General features: G+C 42.9%; 1 protein-coding gene and 1 pseudogene across 1 annotated transcript in view; both read right to left on the reverse strand.

Moving 5' to 3' along the window:
• The window catches only part of LOC124867575 (nuclear receptor ROR-alpha A-like), a 109,532-nt gene extending 100,300 nt beyond the window's left edge, over positions 1-9,232 (reverse strand). Inside the window, exon 1 of the mRNA XM_047364093.1 lies at positions 8,457-9,232. Within this exon, the coding sequence (XP_047220049.1) occupies positions 8,457-8,598 (142 nt within the window). The 5' untranslated portion in view covers positions 8,599-9,232. The remainder of the gene's footprint in view (positions 1-8,456) is intronic.
• Positions 8,724-18,116, reverse strand: part of LOC124866641 — a 31,597-nt pseudogene continuing 22,204 nt past the window's right edge.

Here is an 18,116-nt window from a genome sequence, read left to right on the forward strand (position 1 = left end):
TCACCCTGGTGCATGATGGTACACAGCTGTCCTCACAGAAGCTGATGTAGGAAGTCACAGCCTCTGTGTACTCGTCCAGACTGTTGGTAGTAGTCCTGAACACATCCCAGTCTGTACAGCCTAAACACGCCTGGAGATTCTCCACAGCCTCACTGCTCCACTTCCTTGTCGTCCTCACAACAGGTTTGCAGAGCTTTAGTTTCTGCCTGTATGCAGGAATCAGGTGGACCATGATGTGGTCGGATTGGCCCAGTGCAGCACGTGGGACGGCGTGATAAGCGTCTCTGATGGTGGTGTAACAGTGATCCAGAATGTTGTCCTCTCTGGTCGGACATTTTATAAACTGTCTATATTTGGGGAGTTCGTGGGTGAGATTACCTTTGTTAAAGTCACCAACGTCGATAACTAAGGAGTCCGGGTTGGTCCGCTCCACACTCAGTATCTGGTCGGCGAGCATGCGCTGTGCGACCTACACGTTAGCTTGCGGCGGGATGTAAACACCGACCAGGATGAACGAAGCGAACTCACGGGGGGAATAGAAAGGCTTACAGTTTATGATGAAGGCTTCCAGGTCTGGAGAACAGTGCTGCTGAATCACTGTCACGTCGTTGCACCAACCACTGTTGAGGTAAAAACAGATCCCTCCACCTTTCGTTTGCCGGAGAGTTCCGTGTCTCTGTCCGCTCTGTAGAGCTGGAATCCTGCCAGCTGCAGCGCAGAGTCCGGTATTAATCCACACAGCCACGTCTCCGTGAAGCACAAACTGCCGATGAATAAAAGTCCCTGTTTTTCCCCAACAGCAGTTGTAATTCCTCCATTTTGTTGGGAAGTGAGCGCACGTTAGAGAGAAATATTCCAGGTAACGGTGTTCGTAGTCCACGCTGGCGAAGACGTACCAGCACCCCAGCCCGTTTCCCTCTCTTCCGGCGTTTCCCCGCGTGAACAAAGGTGAGCGCACCTTTGACCAGAATGTCCAAAAATTCCAGAGCAGTAGGCAGAAAAGTGGGAAATAACTCCTCTGGTGTAGCAGCCTTGATGTTCATGAGTTCTTCTCTGGTGAAAGAGCTCCGGGTACCATCACAGAAGACCGTTTTAAAGCAAAAAACTAAACAATGCGCACCAACACGCCGAGGCGACCATCTGTGGCGCCATCTTGGATATAAATGTCACAGCAAAGTTTTAATAATTAAAGGCTATCCTGCCAGGACATCAGTGTATTATAACCTTACTGTCTGTTTCTGAAAGCTCAGAAAACCTGTGAAAGCGTTAAAAGCACAGTGAGCCATCTCTAATGGAGCCTCTGATACCTAAACTCAGAAAAATGCAGGAAAAACAGAAAACTGTCCTTCTTTCAGATTTCCCTGCAGTGTTTCTGGTCCACATCATGTTCACTGTAATTTCAGGGATATTCATTCTTTATTTCCTGTTTTTTATTTTCTTCCCATCTTCTCTGAGATGATGCAGGCATCTCAGCCCCTCGAGGGTTCTCTGTCTCGCCCACGTTGCTCTCTGCGTCAACTTCATCGTTAGAAACAATAAAACTTGAACCTTCATCTCCAGGTTGCATTCAGTGTTTGGCACCTCTACTCGTCTCATGTTGTTTTTCCTCATAATGAATCTCAGAGACTGAATGTTGTGTTTGTTAGGATTTTTCTCCTGACTTCTGCCTCCTGTCTGGTTGCCAAACATAAAATAATTAACCCGCTCAGCCAGACAGTCGGTAAAATTCAGGACCGTGCTTCCTGATTTATAGAATAAATTAAAGTTAGGTCCTTTTGTGATGGTGAAACAATATGAAACTGATTTACCTTTACAATCATGTATTGGTGTAATTTAAAATAATACTTATCTACACTCAGTGTTGTGCCAGTTCATCTTTAACAAGAACTAGTTCTTAACTCAGTTGTTCCAGGTTAGAATGAACTGATTCATGTTCATAGTTCGCCACCTAAATTTTGTGAAATAATTTCACAGCTCCTTGAACTAGTTCTTTTTCATTGCTCCTAATTTGTCTGAAATATGGTTTAAAAAAATAATACTAGTTTAATAAATACAAGATATTTGGACTGAATAGTGTCCATTTAGTCTAGGTTTGCAGCTGCAGTAACTTTCAACCTTCTTATTTCCATCATGTCAGTGCAGATGGGATTTGCCAGTAGTTTGTTTTCCTCCTTTAAACTATTATTGCACAGTTGAAAACCCACAGTTATACTGAATAATTGCCAAGCACTGAAGGCTAAAGCTGTCTGAGATAAAAAATACTCCTTCACTGAATATTTGTTCATAATTATACCTTAAATATAACGCCTAATACAACCTTAAAATCAGAACAAATTCAGGTCACTTGCCTATAATTTTGGTCTTAAGTGGGTTAATCCTGATTCTGTTTAAAAACATTCGCTAACAAAATCTCCAATCGTTAAAGTATTTATGCACGAGGGACTTGATTTCTGCATTTAGGAGTAAAGACTGTGTAAACACAGGTGGCGGTTATCAGTGACCATGTGACAGGTTTAATGTTATTGAAGTTGAAGGAGTTAAGGTTTAATTTCTCTAGAAATCATGAAGACTTCGTGCAACTCTTAATTAAGACTCTTGAAATGATGATGTAGATGATCCTGCTGATGTGGACCTTCTGTCCTTCACTGCTTCAGATACCATCAGCTCTTAATGATGAAATAACGAGGCTGATCTGTCTGACTAACGGCTGCCTGACAGCTGAGAAAGTCTGCAGACCGGAAGCATCCATTGCCCTGTATCCATGCTATACCCATGCAGGGTTGCAGGAGGGGGGGTGCCTATCTCCAGCTGTCATTGGGTGAGAGGCAGCGACAACCCTGGAGAGGTCGCCAGTCCATCACTGAGATACATAGGAAAAACAACCATGCACACACTCAAACCTGAGGGCAATTTAGAGAGGACAGTGAACCTACCAGTCATGTTTTTGGACTGTGGGAGGAAGGTGGAGTACCCAGAGAGAACCCACACATGCACGGGGAGAACATGCAAACTCCATGCAGAAAGAGCCACATTTCCATCCCTTCAGTTTAATTAGTCAGTTGGAATTATAACAAAGTCAAAACCAGAGCTTTTTCTTTAATACTAGGCTAATTTAGTCATTTCAGTAACACCTAAAATGATCAAACTTTGACCTTAAAACAGTAAAGTCCTGCAGAAAACTCCAACATGCTACTGGTTATCATGTGATATTCTAGTGATGATGTTTAACACTGAAACACATCAAATAAGATGTGCTTTGTGATGTATGACAATCTCTGTGGCTGTAGATGTCACAAAATATTATTTCCACTGTCAAAAGCACAGAGCTGCAGCAAGAAGGCTTGTTCCCAAACAATGACAGACTGTTATTGTTTTTATTTCAGATCATCTTGATCAGATCTGCATAATTGTCTTGATGGTTTTCATGGGAAAGATGTGTTAAATGAACACAAATGTCATATTTTCACTTTTTGTTCCACAGCCCGATGAAGTCTAACTCTGAGTGTGGCAGCAAATGTGGCAAATCTACCCAACAGGACGATGTAACAACACAGATGTAGAGGTGCTTCTCTTTAAATAAGAAAAACATGTTCCAAGTTTATTTGATTCAGTCATTACCCCCACACTGATATATGTTTAATGTTTATTTCTATCAATGTTGATGATTCTGGCTTATAGAGTTCTGCATCCAAGCATATTTATAGAAAGTTGAGTGAAAGGAAAAAGTGTAGCTGAAAAAGTCATACTAGTCGTAATTACTTTTCGTCATCATACTGGTTCCAGAGTCAAATCTTTGCTAGAACTTGCTTAGAACCAGTTCTTTCTGTATTTACAACAAAGCCACAGGCTCTAGTACAGAGAACAGCTCCTACATTGGTACCAACCCCTCACTGGACTAGAGGAAAGGAACACTGTCATTATGGGCCGAGGGTGGGATCATGGAGACCAATTACCAGTTGGGTTTGCTTTACGTTTGACCTTTAGTTTACATACTGTTGGTCAATAATAATTGGATTTTAATGCAGTAAATGAAGGTCACAGGGTCATAATGTTCATTTTATTGACTGAGTATGGCAACAATTACGGAGGCAGAACAGCAGTTTTAACAGTTTATTCATAACACAACCAGAATGAGACTGAACCCGGACTGGATCTGCTGGATAGATCTGGACTGGCACGTTAGTGGTGGATGATGGTTTGTTGGAGGTGGTAAGTCTTCCCAACAGAGGCTGAGCTTGGCCAGAGATTCACAGTGCTGAAGTTTTCTCTGTGTGATACTAGGGCGGCGATGCTTCAGCTGAGCACAGGCAGGTGAGCCATGGTTTGGTGTTTCCACGAGATGATCTCAGAGCTGGAGGCTGGAAAGGAAGGGAGACTCACGGCTGGAGCGGCAGGGAGTTGTTTCCAAAACGGAGCATGAATACATAGCCTGGAATCCAGGGCTCTGTCGTAGGGTTATCAGATCTGCAAAGCAGGACAAGAAACTCAATTATAGCAAGTTAGAGAAATGCAGAGAACTGCAGAACATGGTCAGGTCACCACGCTGGCAGAGACAACGCCTCCCTCCAGGTTCCTGCTCCTTAAGAAATCCCGGTGATTGGGCTCAAATCAGGAACACCTGTTGCAGCTGGACCTGTCAGTCACACCCTGCAGGACAGAGAGCACAGACACAAAACCTGCACACAGCCACCGAGGGATGAACACAATCCCTGTTTTCAGCTGATTCTATAAATCTGCCTCAATTTATAAATAGTCAGCTTTTATAATAAACCGCTGTAAAAAAGTACTGACACCCTTACTGATTTCTCCTATTCCTGCTTTTTTGTCAACTTGAATGTTTCAGATAATCAAACAAATGTTAATATCAGACAAAGACACTCAGAGTAAATACAACATTTCATTCATTAATGGAAAAAACGATTTGAAAACTAACCTGGTCGCAACTTTTTCATTCAATTTCACAAACTAAATGCAGGCCTGATTACTGCAAGATCCGTAGAATTGACATTTTTAAAAAAGAACCTGCCTGAAAACATGAAGTAGACTTAAATATCTCAATAGCAGCACATCACGCCCAGATCTAAAGGAATTCAAGAACAGATGAGGAACAAATTCATTGACATCAGTTGGGAAAGGGCTACAGAGCCATTTCTAAGCCTTTTGGACTCCACAGAACCACAGCTAGAACCGCTATCCACAACCCAGACAGTGTAACCTGGTCACAAACAACAGCAAGCATGTTGAAATGAAGGAGCCTCTTCAAAAAGACACAAAGGTTTGGAAAAGAAATCTTTTCATTTTAAACTTTGAAAGGTAGCAGCTTTTCATGGATATTTATCTTGTTTTTAAAGATCTAGATTAGTTTACATAAATGTGCACAATAAGCTGCAATCATCATCATAACAATTAAAGTGTGTGCAGCATCTCAGTCACAAAGGTCTACTTGGAGGAAATATTTGGTAGCCTAGAACATTTCAGGTAACACGCCTCAAACCTCTGCTTGCCAGCAATATATTTGGCCTCTGTGATGGACGTCCACTGTCCTTTGTGACTGCATCTTAATAGATTTTAGTGACCAAGTTAAAAAACAGTTTAGGGAGAGTGGTGGAGCACTGTGATGATGGAAAAAAGAGAACAGCAAGGGAAATCTGCTTTAAATGCCGATGAACATTAGAATGAGATGTTCAGTAAATGTAAATCTGTTTGTAGTTCTGGCCTTAGAACTGCAGATGAAATTTAGTTGCTGTGCTAATTAAAAGCATCATGAAATAAATAAAATTCAAATTAGTTCAAAGGAGAAAACATGGAACAGCAGGGAACCATTTCCAGGTGTGGTTGACCTACCAAAATTACTTCATTAGAGCATCATCGACTCCTCCAGAAGAACCCAGAACATCTGCAGGCCTCACCTGCCTCAGTTAAAGTCAGAGTTTATGATTCAACAATAAGAAAGTACCTTCTTGGAGAGACTTCCAAGGCCAGAACCATTGCTGACCCAAAAGAACACAAAGGCCCATTTCACATTTATCCTGATGACCCTCAAGACCTTTGGGAAAATATTCTGCTGATGAGACAAACGTGGACCTTTTTGGAACGTGTGTCCCGTTCCATCTGGTGTAAAACAGAACACGGTGGTGGTGGTGTGATGGTCTGGGGCTGCTTTGCTGCTTCAGAACCTGAACAACTAATTGACAGAATCATGAATTCTGTTCTTAATTTAAGAAAGAAAAATCAGAAAAGGCCATGACACTGTATGACCTGTTGATGATATTAACTGTTGGTAATAATCTTATTGAAATGCAATCATTTCTACCATAGATGCATACATTCAGTTACAGCATGTCAAATCATATATAAGTGAATCCCACATTATTTCTCTACAGCTGTGTGGAAATTAGACTTCTTTACATTTTTGAGTGCCAAATGTCTGCTTAGAGGAGTTTTTACTGGAAAATGAGAATTCCTCCACATTCTGGAAGAAATGATGCTGTTTTCTGATCCTTTTTAATTCTGGCTGAACCTCCAGGAGCTGATTGGACCGAACACAGCGTCTGACCCACTGATCTCCCTCTGAAAGTTTTATCTATGCATCTGTATTTACTTTGGTCTGGCCTCCTCTCCACTCTCTCCTGTGGCTGAATATCTCCGAGAGAGAAAAGCGATCCACCCGTCTCGTTCCTCTCAGCTCACTGTGACGTTTTTTCCACTTCAACAGCTGTTATATAACCAGCTCTGCTCTGAGAAACTCAATGAAGCTCCATCTGAGCACCTCTCCTTCAGCCTGCATACCAATAACGAGCTGTAGGGAAGTCTGCAGCTCAACAAGGGACACGACCTCGCATGCTGCCTTCACTTCACGTGTGAGTCCCTGTGTGGGTCCCTGTGTGGGTCCCTGTGTGGGTCCCTGTGTGGGTCCCTGTGTGGGTCCCTGTGTGGGTCCCTGTGTGGGTCCCTGTGTGGGTCTGACAGGGATGAGTTTATTTGGGTGGCAATAATAATAATAACAAGACTAAAGTTTCTTGACTTCACGAAGGAGCAGACGACAATCAGATCAGATTAAATAAAATGAATTAATGATGAAATGATGAATGGCTTTAATGAGCTGGCTGCTCAAAAACACACAGGAGGAGGAGTCTGTTAACCTATTCATCCATCCATCCATCAATCCATCCATCCATCCATCCATCCATCCATCCATCCATCATCCATCCATCAATCTGTTAACCTATTCATCCATCCATCCATCAATCCATCCATCCATCCATCCATCCATCCATCATCCATCCATCAATCTGTTAACCTATTCATCCATCCATCCATCAATCCATCCATCCATCCATCCATCCATCATCCATCCATCAATCTGTTAACCTATTCATCCATCCATCATCCATCCATCCATCCATCCATCCATCATCCATCCATCAATCTGTTAACCTATTCATCCATCCATCATCCATCCATCCATCCATCCATCCATCCATCAATCCATCCATCCATCCATCCATCCATCCATCCATCCATCCATCTGTTAACCTATTCATCCATCCATCATCCATCCATCCATCTGTTAACCTATTCATCCATCCATCAATCTGTTAACCTATTCATCCATCCATCCATCCATCCATCAATCTGTTAACCTATTCATCCATCCATCAATCTGTTAACCTATTCATCCATCCATCCATCCATCCATCCATCTGTTAACATATTCATCCATCCATCCATCCATCCATCCATCCATCTGTTAAAATATTCATCCATCCATCCATATGTTAACCTATTCATCCATCCATCCATCCATCCATCCATCCATCCATCCATCCATCCATCTGTTAACATATTCATCCATCCATCCATCCATCCATCCATCCATCTGTTAAAATATTCATCCATCCATCCATATGTTAACCTATTCATCCATCCATCCATCCATCCATCCATCCATCCATCCATCCATCCATCTGTTAACATATTCATCCATTCATCCAATATTAGATCTAGGATAATATCAAAAGAAAACCAGTGTTTAAATGGCATCAGGTTGGCTCCATATTTCTCTAACTACAGGCTGTTCTCTCAAACACTGAAGAAACGATCAGTTTTCAACTGCACAGGAAGTTAAAGCCTTATTAGGAAACTCTTTTCATAGTGACCAGAAGGTCTGAAGCGAACCTGAAGAGAACATTCATTACATTTGTTAAATTTAAGTACAATAAGTCAGAAAACTAGAAGGTTTGCAGCTCATGGTCCAGCTTGCACCCTGTGGCCGACCTTAATGGCCTTCCAGCGGACTGAACAAGTTTCTCCCAGGGCTCTGCAGAAATGTGTGGACAGTGGAGTTGTTAATGTGGACAGAATTAATCATTTTCTGCGCTTCACTGCGCGGCGTTTGAAGCTGCTGCTGCAGCCTGACTCATGTGTTATGAGATGGATCATTTAATCAGTCCTACCTTTTCCTCGACTGGACGCGGAGGATCCGGAGCGGCTGTGCGTCCTGCCCGGTGCAGGCTGCGGGGTCTCCGTGGCTGCTGGAGCGGGCTGAGAGCGACTCTTTCCCGCATCAGTCACCGAATCCTGCGGGGACGGCTCCATCCGGGAACCGAAGATAATCCCCAAAACAAAAGAAAAAAACCGGACAAAAGTCCTTCTGAACGTCCAGCCAGTGGCTGGCTGTGAAAGTAGGAGGAACCAGCCGGCCTGGAGCGGGAGAGGAGCGGCTACTGAGCGGCTGACAGGACGCTGCTGAGGGCGCAGTGTGGAGGAGAAGGAGCCCGGCTGGAAGAGAGGGAGGGCGGCGCTGGGGAGAGCTCTGCCCACTCTCTGGAGGCTGAGACCCAAACAGGATCTACAGCAGATCGTGGAGTTTGAGTTTTAACCGTAAAATGAGTTTGAGATACAGGCTCAGCAGCATGGGCGCTCCTGAGATCTTGAAGCCCTGGGGGCCCTCAACTCATTTTCAGGTCATCTAAAAATGTATTACAATTGAAAAAAACATATCAATAATTTATTAAATTTATAATGAGTTAATAATTTCCTTAATGAAGATATTTGTTCAAATTAAATACATTTTATCTGTCAGCCTTTGCAAGATTGATTATTTAATTATCCATCTGTAGTTTCCTGCTTCAGGTCGCGGGTGTAAAAGGTCCAGAAAGAAAACCGGGGCATCCTTCTTCCAGGCAGCATCCAATAGCTCATTCTGGGGAATCCCAAGGTGTCCCTAGGTCAGACAGCAATATATAGTGAGTTTTGGGACTTCCCTGGGGTCTCCTCCCAGTTGGATGTGCCATGAAAACCTCCAAAGGGAAGCACCCAGGGGGCATCCTGATTAGATGCCCAAAGCTCTTAAACTAAATCCTTTTGATTCTGAGAAGCAGCGGCTCTACTTTGAGCTTCCCTCAGATGATGAAGCTCCTCTCTCTTTCTCTGAGACTGAGTCCAGCCAGCCTACAGAATAAGCTTATTTCTGCAACTTGTATCTGGGATCTCTTTCTTTCGGCCATGATCCATATCTTATTACCAATGGTAGACGGACCACAATAGATCAGAGCAGCACCCACGGTCCGTCGGTCCTTCTTCCGCTCCATTCTACCATCGCTTGTGAACAAGATACCAAGATACGTTATGTAATTATCTATTTAATAAACTACTCATACATTTAGAAATTATAGAGCAATCTATTTAATTTTTGAAATCATTACATGTGGCCCTTTTAGCACTCAATATCTTGGTTTGTTTCAAATCAGGTGGGGGGTTCCTAGTTATTTTCTTCTGACATTTTACAAGATGTTTTAAATTATATTTTAATTTCTTTTAGTTTTTAGATAATATAATTTAAATTCAGAAATGTTGTTAAAATTTTAAAATCAGTCCAAACACACCGGCAGTTTTAAGGGCAGAACGTAGTCGGATGTTCTTGACTCCGCGGACATCCGTCAGAAATGTTCACGCAACGCTCAGTTTCTATGACGGCATACGGGGTGTCACACAAAAAACTGCTCGGCAGGAAAATGTCTCGAACTGTTTTATATGTGACACACTGCTCCGAGAAGCCGGTCGCGAGTACGTGCAGCATCACTTCTGTAACTCGTCGCATTTTTTTCCTGAAATCCAGCAATGAAAATCAAATTTTAATTTCCCAGCTAGTGAAAAGTGAAAAGAAATACACGGCTGGCATTTATCTTTAGGTTCCCCCTCTGAGTTGCTGTTAGTTTAACTTTTCCATTTGAATTCCTCCCTGATTCTAAAAACTGAGATTGCTGTGAACTCCAAGGTAAAGTACTGTCTGCTCAGAAAGCCTCCAGAGAAGCCTACAATAAAAACTAAACCAATTGTGGAAAATGACCTCTGTTTATTTGTGTCTCTGTATTTTGGTATAATCCTTGCTGTTCATTTGTTGAAGAAAATACCTGAACCTAAAGCTTCAAATGTTCCTGAAGGACAACAAACTTGCACAGTGTGTTGGAGGTAAACTGTGTCCAGTCTGATAGGACCAAACTTTGGTTTCCAGATGAATTTTGGTCTCTCCTGCAGCCTTGTCTTGGTCATGCTCCCTGCAGGCTGTCTTACTGCCTCCCCCTCCACCTTTTCATCATCATAGTTTCTTTTTTTGCCAAAAGCTCAAATTGCCTGGAAGAATTTTGCAGGAGAATATTGCTCCAGATTTCATCATCCTAATTAGCTAAGATGAAATGAACAAGCGGAGTTTTCTGATTATTTAGAGGAGTGAAGCAGCTATCAGTTCTCGTTCACCTGCAGTAAAAAGCCTAAGAGCTCTCCTTGCATATGTAGCTCATTTCTGCCTTATTGAGGATTCAAAAACTTGTCCTGCTTGTCTTAAAATCCAGATTCAAAAACTAAGAATCATTATTTTAGGAGCTGAGGTAAAGTTTTATAACATGCAATGTGCAGTCTTTCAAATGTTCACATCCATGCAGATAAAACACACTAACTTTAGCTCATTTTCACCCTTTGAAATCTTAAAAGTGTACAAAACTCAGAAAGATGCTCCTTAACCTTTACATGTTTACATGGAGAAACCAGCATGTTTAAGATAAAATACACGAAGGTGAAGGCTGTTAATGACTAAAACTAAATACACTAATGACAATAAGACAGAAATAAGGAAATAGATACTAGGTCATGTTGGTAATAAACAAGCCCAGGTCATCACCCGTCCACCACCTTGAGTATGAGGTATGAGGTGTTTGATTTTCTCCAAACATGTTAGTACCTAAAACATCTCTGCTTTGGTCTCATCATTTTCCCAGACCTCTTGTGCTTCATTCAAACACAGCTTTGCTAAGCTAGGTCATGCTGCCGTACTGTAATTTTAAAGAGGAACAGCTTTCTTCTTGCTCAGTCTTTTCCTGATTGTCATGTCAAGACCTTTAACATTTAACTTGCTAACTGAGGCCCATAGAACCTGAGTTGGAAGTCTTGTTTTTTGTAATTTCTCTGAGCTTCACGCTCTGACCTTGGGGTGAATTTGCTGGGAGGTCCACTCCTGGGAAGACTGGCAGCTGTCCTAAATGTTTTCCACTTGTGACTAACATCTCTCTCTTTAACATTATGTAGTGAACGTTACTTCTCCAGGATCATTGTGGATGTTTTTCCCCGTTTCTTGCATTAAAACACATCTAAATGCTCCAGTGCAGCCGTCAGACAAACCTCAAAGCTGCCTACTATTATTTCAATCTGAAAAGACTCACAAGGAAAAGGGATGGCAATTAGAAAAGTTTTAATGATGAGAAATTACATGGTTATTTCTTTGGTGCTCGGACCTGGGAGGAAGACATGAATGCTGAGAATGACATGAGCTAAGATGATCATTTGTAAGGCTTAGATTTAGAGATGCCTTCCCCCCAAAATAAGGGACGAGGCCTAATTGAGTACTAGAGGGGGCATCTATCAGGAAGTAGAATGAAATAAAAAAGGAAGAGAGAAGTGAAAGCTGCGGGAAAGATTAAAGCAAAAAAGAGAAGTTTGTAAATAGGCTACGAAGCAAGGAAAATAATAGAGAAGCAAAGAAGATGATAGTTATGCGGAGAGGGCGATGCAAAGTGATAAATATGCCGTTTTTGGTAATGCTTGATGATTTTGCTTAGATCAGAGCAAGGTGATAGATATGCTGTGATGGCAATGTGTGATAAAGGTATATTCCACAGAGGATTTACGAATAAAGATATGGAATAAAGCTATGAACGCTGAGCAAAAGAATAGATAGAACGGGTAATGAAGGAATAAAGGCAGGAAATGAGAGGGTAATGAAAGGGAAGAAGAAGTATAAATGAAACGGGGAATAGGATTGGATAAAGTAGTGGAAAAAAAACGAGATGAAGAAATTTCGGAATGCTGTGGAGTGCTGAAAATGCCATAAAAGAAATGCAGATGAAGCTATGAAATAAAGTTAAAATAAAGATCTATTAGTAGGGGTTGGAGAATAAATTGAACGTCAAGATAAAAAGCAGGAAGGAGAATAAAAGTAATTGAATGAAAGTATGAAAAGACAAGGAATAATCAGCCTCCATTTAAGGAAGGATGAAACAAATAGAAGTACTTTTCGAAGAACATAGGTGAGCTAGAATGAGGGAGAAAATTAGACAAGACTTGCAGGTGCTGAGGGGAAGAGTCCTGCAAAACAGTAACAAGATGATTGAACAAAGCCAATGATGGATAAAGGCCAACCACCACCAGGAATTGTTAGGAGCTCTTACCTGAGAGCTGATAAAACATTGAGCAGATAGAACGGAGTGGAAATCCGAGCAAACATAGGAAGAGAAGGATGAAGAAGACCGACGACCCAATTGCTGGAGAGCAGCTGAGGGAGAGGCATTGGGTCGCTGCAGTAATGGCTGCTTCTATTCTGAAGGAATGGTGTGAAAAGTGGATGGGGCGTAATGCATTGAACTAAGACATGCCTATAATATTTGAGGAACCAGGATGCTGACATGGAGCTCCTTCTAGCATGAGAAATGGGGGCATATGAAGGAAAAGGATTTGAAAGTAGGAAAAGGTTAAACCTGACAAATAATAGAATGTAGGTTGATATTTGTAAGGATGAAGAGATGGATTCAATAGACCTTAGACTTTAAAAGAGAAATTGAAGTAGACTGATGGGGACAAACAACAGAAGACCCAGAAACTAAATAGAATAATCTGGAACATGATGGGCAGGAATGATGAAGTCATGAGTTATGACTTGTCAGGATGCACCAGAGGTAAGGCATAATGCCTTAGAGGACGAGTGGCTTTGACTAACGAGATTGACCACTGCTGCATTATCAGAAAAGCGGCGATGCGCTTCTTCCAGAAATGCCCCAAATGCAGCAGGCTATAGTGATGGGATGATCACATAGAAAGCTGGGGATTCAAATCAGGGAAGAAAGAAGGCCTTACATCGGAAACGAATTGCCCTGAGAAACCCCCCACAACCTACAGACAGAGCTACGTCCGTGTAAATAACCTTACTAAAAATTGACTGTTCATAAATTGTTTCATACAAGTTTGTTAATCTGCTGCGGCAGCAGCACGATTTGTGCTTATGTTGAAATGCATACTCCGGGGAGATGCTGTGAACCACTGAACAGAGCAGCACCAACCCTGAATGTAGAGAGAAAGTGTGCTTTACAATCATCACGGGAAAAGATAGCTATGATGAATATCGAAACAGGAAATAGTTTTAACGTCTGGTTGATAAGGGAACAATGTTGAAATTTTATAATAATCCATAACTGGCTGCTTGGAGTTCCACCATCAGGAGATAAGGGTTGGTAGCCAATGAGTGGTAGTGGCATATGTTATATTAGGTCCTATCAGGATCAGTGGTGCCTGTAGCCTAAACATGGCCCACAATCCTACGGTCTTTTGTTGGATATTAGTGAGCAGTCTATGGTCTCCGCAATAATATTAAAGTCCTGATCTTGCCCAACGTCCAATGCCCTTGCCTGAAGCGGTCCTATTACACCAATCTAAGGGGATCTGTCCCCCATTGATTTTAGGGTTTTGAGCAGTAAAATTAAAACAAGTATAAGAGCCATTCCCTTTTTGAAGGGTAAATGGTCCGGTATTTGTGTTATTGGGGATGGGAGGAAAAATGCTGGCTAGTGCGGTGCAGTTAGCTTGTGTGGCCTCCTTAGTTAGTTGTATCATACAATTGTAACCCCACGTGTCCTCTGGATAGAGAGGGGCAGGATCGGTGGTGAGATGTGGTCGGGCCGAGGCACAGGCCACACACTCAGCTTTGCTTTGTTCTTTTGCTGTTTGTGTTACCCACTGAAGCCAAAGGTTATCTTCAACATATCCTGTGGCCATTTGGATTACCTCTATAGGTTTCAATGCGGAATAATCAAATTCCATCACCTGGGGTTTATTTTTTGGCCTAACTGTCGGTGGGATGGTAATTGTGTTGTCCTGGTGCATAGACGGTGTTTGAAAATGAACTTTTATTGGTCCCCATGTGTCTGTTCCTGACTGCCATACTGCAAGAGTAAAATACTCTACAGAGGGTTGAGTGCAGTTAACGTACATAGAGAGCATAAGGGGGTTACGTGTCCGTTGGTAATGGCTCCACCTGGCGTGCCACGCTGGATGCTGATAATTGTCAAATTACCGGGTACTGCCTTTTTATCAGGAGTCCATCCAGAGCCCATCCAACTAGTCACCCCACTCCAAGAGCCACATGGCAGGGGCCTGGGCCAGGAGTACCTCCGTTGTTTACAGTACTTAGACCATCTTTCGTCCGTGCATAAATAAATGGCATAACCTTCCCACCCAGTTCCGCCATTCCCGCAATTCACTACCAGACAGAGATCAAAAGAAAAGGTGGTGGTGGCCCCACAAACATAATTGAGCTCTACCCCCTCGATTTTAGCCATACACCAGTCCGCTTTTCCCTTATTGGTTGCGCGTTTGAACGTTTGCTCAGTTTGGCGGCTGTCAGAGCATGTCTGGAATGGAAGTTCACAAAACAATCCAAAAATCAATGTAACAATAAAAAAGGAAATAATGCATGAACCTACCAAAATCCAACCCATATGGGGTAGGGTTTTTGCCTTTTGGCTCATACTTTCATCAAAGTACTTAATACAAGTCCTGGAATATACAATGAGCGAACAAACCTGTAAATAGAAAAATAGAAAGTTTTATTTTTTTATTTTTAGTTCAGTTCTGTTCTGGGTGGGAGAGTAGCTACAACCACCCTGTGAGAGGGAAGCTCAATCACTTCCACCTCTTCTGCTGTATGCTGTCCTGGTCTTCAACTCACAGGTGTAGACTGACCTGGAGCCTGAGATTCATACCAGGGGATTATTCTGCCCCTATGTGGGTATGAATACTTTTGCAGATTGTTGAACCCAAGGTGTAGACTAACCTATGGGTATGATGACTTCTCCTCACCCCTAGGGGATTATTCTGCCCCTTCTGTAGGGTGAGAAGGTGGCTCTTCTGTTGTCCTGTTCCCTCTTAAGTTTTCCTGAACCTCGGCGAGGGATCTCTGCGGTGCGTCTGTCGCTGTACACTGACTCCAGTGGTACCAGGTGTCGCCTTTACCCTTGAGTCTCACCGCATGTGAGGTTCTTTCTGTGACCTGGAATGGACCGGTCCACCTGGGTTCTAACCATTTCCTTTTGATTACCTTCAGCAGGACCCACTCAACGTCGGACGTGGTTGGCTGGGGTCCCTCGGTTGGTTTCTCTGGAACCTGTTTAGAGAACGCTGCAACAAGACTGTGGAGAGATCTGTAATAATCACGGTAAGACACAGACTGTTCACATTTATTTAGAAAAGGTAGCCTGGTTTGGGGACCTGGAAATGGTTTCCCGGTCTGCAGTTCATGTGAAGTCAGACCGTGCCTCTGATTCACAGAGCTTCTTACAGACATCAAGGCTAACGGCAAGGCTGTGACCTAATTCATTTTGCTCTGTGCACAGATTTTAGCCAATTTGGTTTTGAGGGTCTGATTCATTCTTTCCACCTTTCCCTGGGACTGTGGATGGTATACTGTCCAAAAGGAATGTTTAAGTCCCAAAAACCTTTCCACCTCTCTGAGTTCCTCGTTTTTAAAGTGAGTGCCATTGTCTGATCTTATTTTAGCTGGAAAACCGTGTCTGGGAATGTAATGATTTATTAAACACTTTACCACAGACTTGCTGTCTTCTTTCTTTGTAGCCCAGGCTTCTGGCCAACCCGTGAAAGCATCCACACACACTAGCTGATATCTGAACCCATTCACTCTCTCAGTCATTTCTGTATAGTCAATGATGATTTCTTTCCCTGCAATAGGATCCACTGGGAATTTCCCTGGTGCTGGCTTCATGGTAGGTTTAGCATTGAACTGCAAATTTCACATGAGTTTATCCAATGCACTGCCATTGGTTTTAAATAAGGATGCCACCAATGTTCGAGATTTTTCAGTATCTGTGTGGTTCCTACATGCCCCATGCCATGGGCTTCCTCCAGGGCTGCTATAGTGAGCCCTGGTGGCAGGATTGGACGCCCGTCTGGACTCCTCCAAAGTCCATTTTGGTCCTCACTGCCTCCTCTCACCTTCCACATCGACTTTTCTTCTGGTGAGGCCCCCTTTTGTAGTTTCAATACTTCCTCCAGAGTGGGTTCCAGTGTCCACCCTACCTCTGAACACAACAATATATTTTTTGGTTGATACCCAGCACACTGCTTCGCTGCTTGATCTGCCGCCTGATTTCCCAGTGCTACTCTGGTATTGCTGCTGTCATGTCCTTTGCACTTGATAACTGCCACCTCCTGTGGTAAAAGCAATGCTTCAGCCACTTCTCATTTCCTGTTCATGCTTGATGGGTTTCTGTCCCGCTGTCCTAAACCCTGTTCTCAACCATTGCTTCAGTTCAACATGCACTGCACCTGTGGCATATGCTGAGTCTGTGTAAATGTTTAGTTTTTGTCCTTCTCCTAATTCCAGGGCCACGATTACTGCCAAAACTTCTGCTCTCTGTGCTGATTGTGTGTCTGTTAGCCTTTCCGCTTTCATTGTCACAAAGTCTGTCCCTGTGTCCTCCACCACTGCATATGCTGCTTTAAGTCCTCCTGTGTCATGTATGAAACAGCAACCATCTGTATACAGATTTCTAGCATCTGTCAGAGATGTGCTTTGTAGGTTTGGTCTGATTTTTCATTAAACTCAACTTTTTCTGCACAGACATGTGGTTCTCCTCACGTCATTCTGTCTGCCATGTTTATGCCTTCATGTGTGTATGTGATGTTGGGAGCTTCCAGCACCCTGCTCAGTCTCTGTTGTCTCAGTGGTGATAGTGTGAATGTCTTTGAGTTCACAAAAGCCACCACTCCATGTGATGTGAGAATGTGGAGGGAGTGTCCCATAACTACATGGGCTGTTTTCTGGATTATTTTAGCCATCCCTGCTGCATGTCTGGTGCATTCATGATGTCTTTGTTCCAAGTTGTCAAACAAAACACCTATGTACATAATGACAGTTCTAGTACCCCCTTTTTTCTGAAACAGCACGCCATTAGCTGTGTGTGCTGTTACAGAAACATCCACATAGAATGGCAGCGTGTAGTCAGGGTGTGCCAAGTGCGCAGCTTGGGATAAGTTTGTTTTGAGTGATAAAAGCTTCTTCAGCTTCTGTGGTCCATTCCAAGGGGGCAGTGAGATTTCTCGTGCCCTGTTTTTTCACTAGATCTCTAAGGGGAGCTGTGAGATCAGTGTAGCCGGGGACAAATGATCTACTGTATCCTGTAAGGCCCAGAAATGACAACATGTCTTTCACAAAGAGTGGTTAGGGATAAGAAAGTACTGCAGATTGGTGTGCAGGTGACATACCAGTTCCTGGCTGGGAGACCACATGGCCCAGGAAGTCCACCTGTCTTCTGCAGATTTGAAGTTTACCTTTACTGACTTTATAGCCTGTCTTGAAAGAACAACAGCAGTAGCCTCCAAACATTCAGTGACAGTGGGTGTGGCCAAAAGAATGTCATCAACATACTGGATGAGTGTAGTATGTGATGGGAGTGGGCAGTCCTGTAAGGAGTCTTTAAGAACTTGGTTAAAGATTCCTGGAGACAGAGCAAAACCCTGTGGCAAACGAGTGTATCGGTACCTATGTGATCTATAGG

Source organism: Girardinichthys multiradiatus, chromosome 4, assembly GCF_021462225.1.
Source record: "Girardinichthys multiradiatus isolate DD_20200921_A chromosome 4, DD_fGirMul_XY1, whole genome shotgun sequence".
NCBI lineage: Eukaryota > Metazoa > Chordata > Actinopteri > Cyprinodontiformes > Goodeidae > Girardinichthys > Girardinichthys multiradiatus.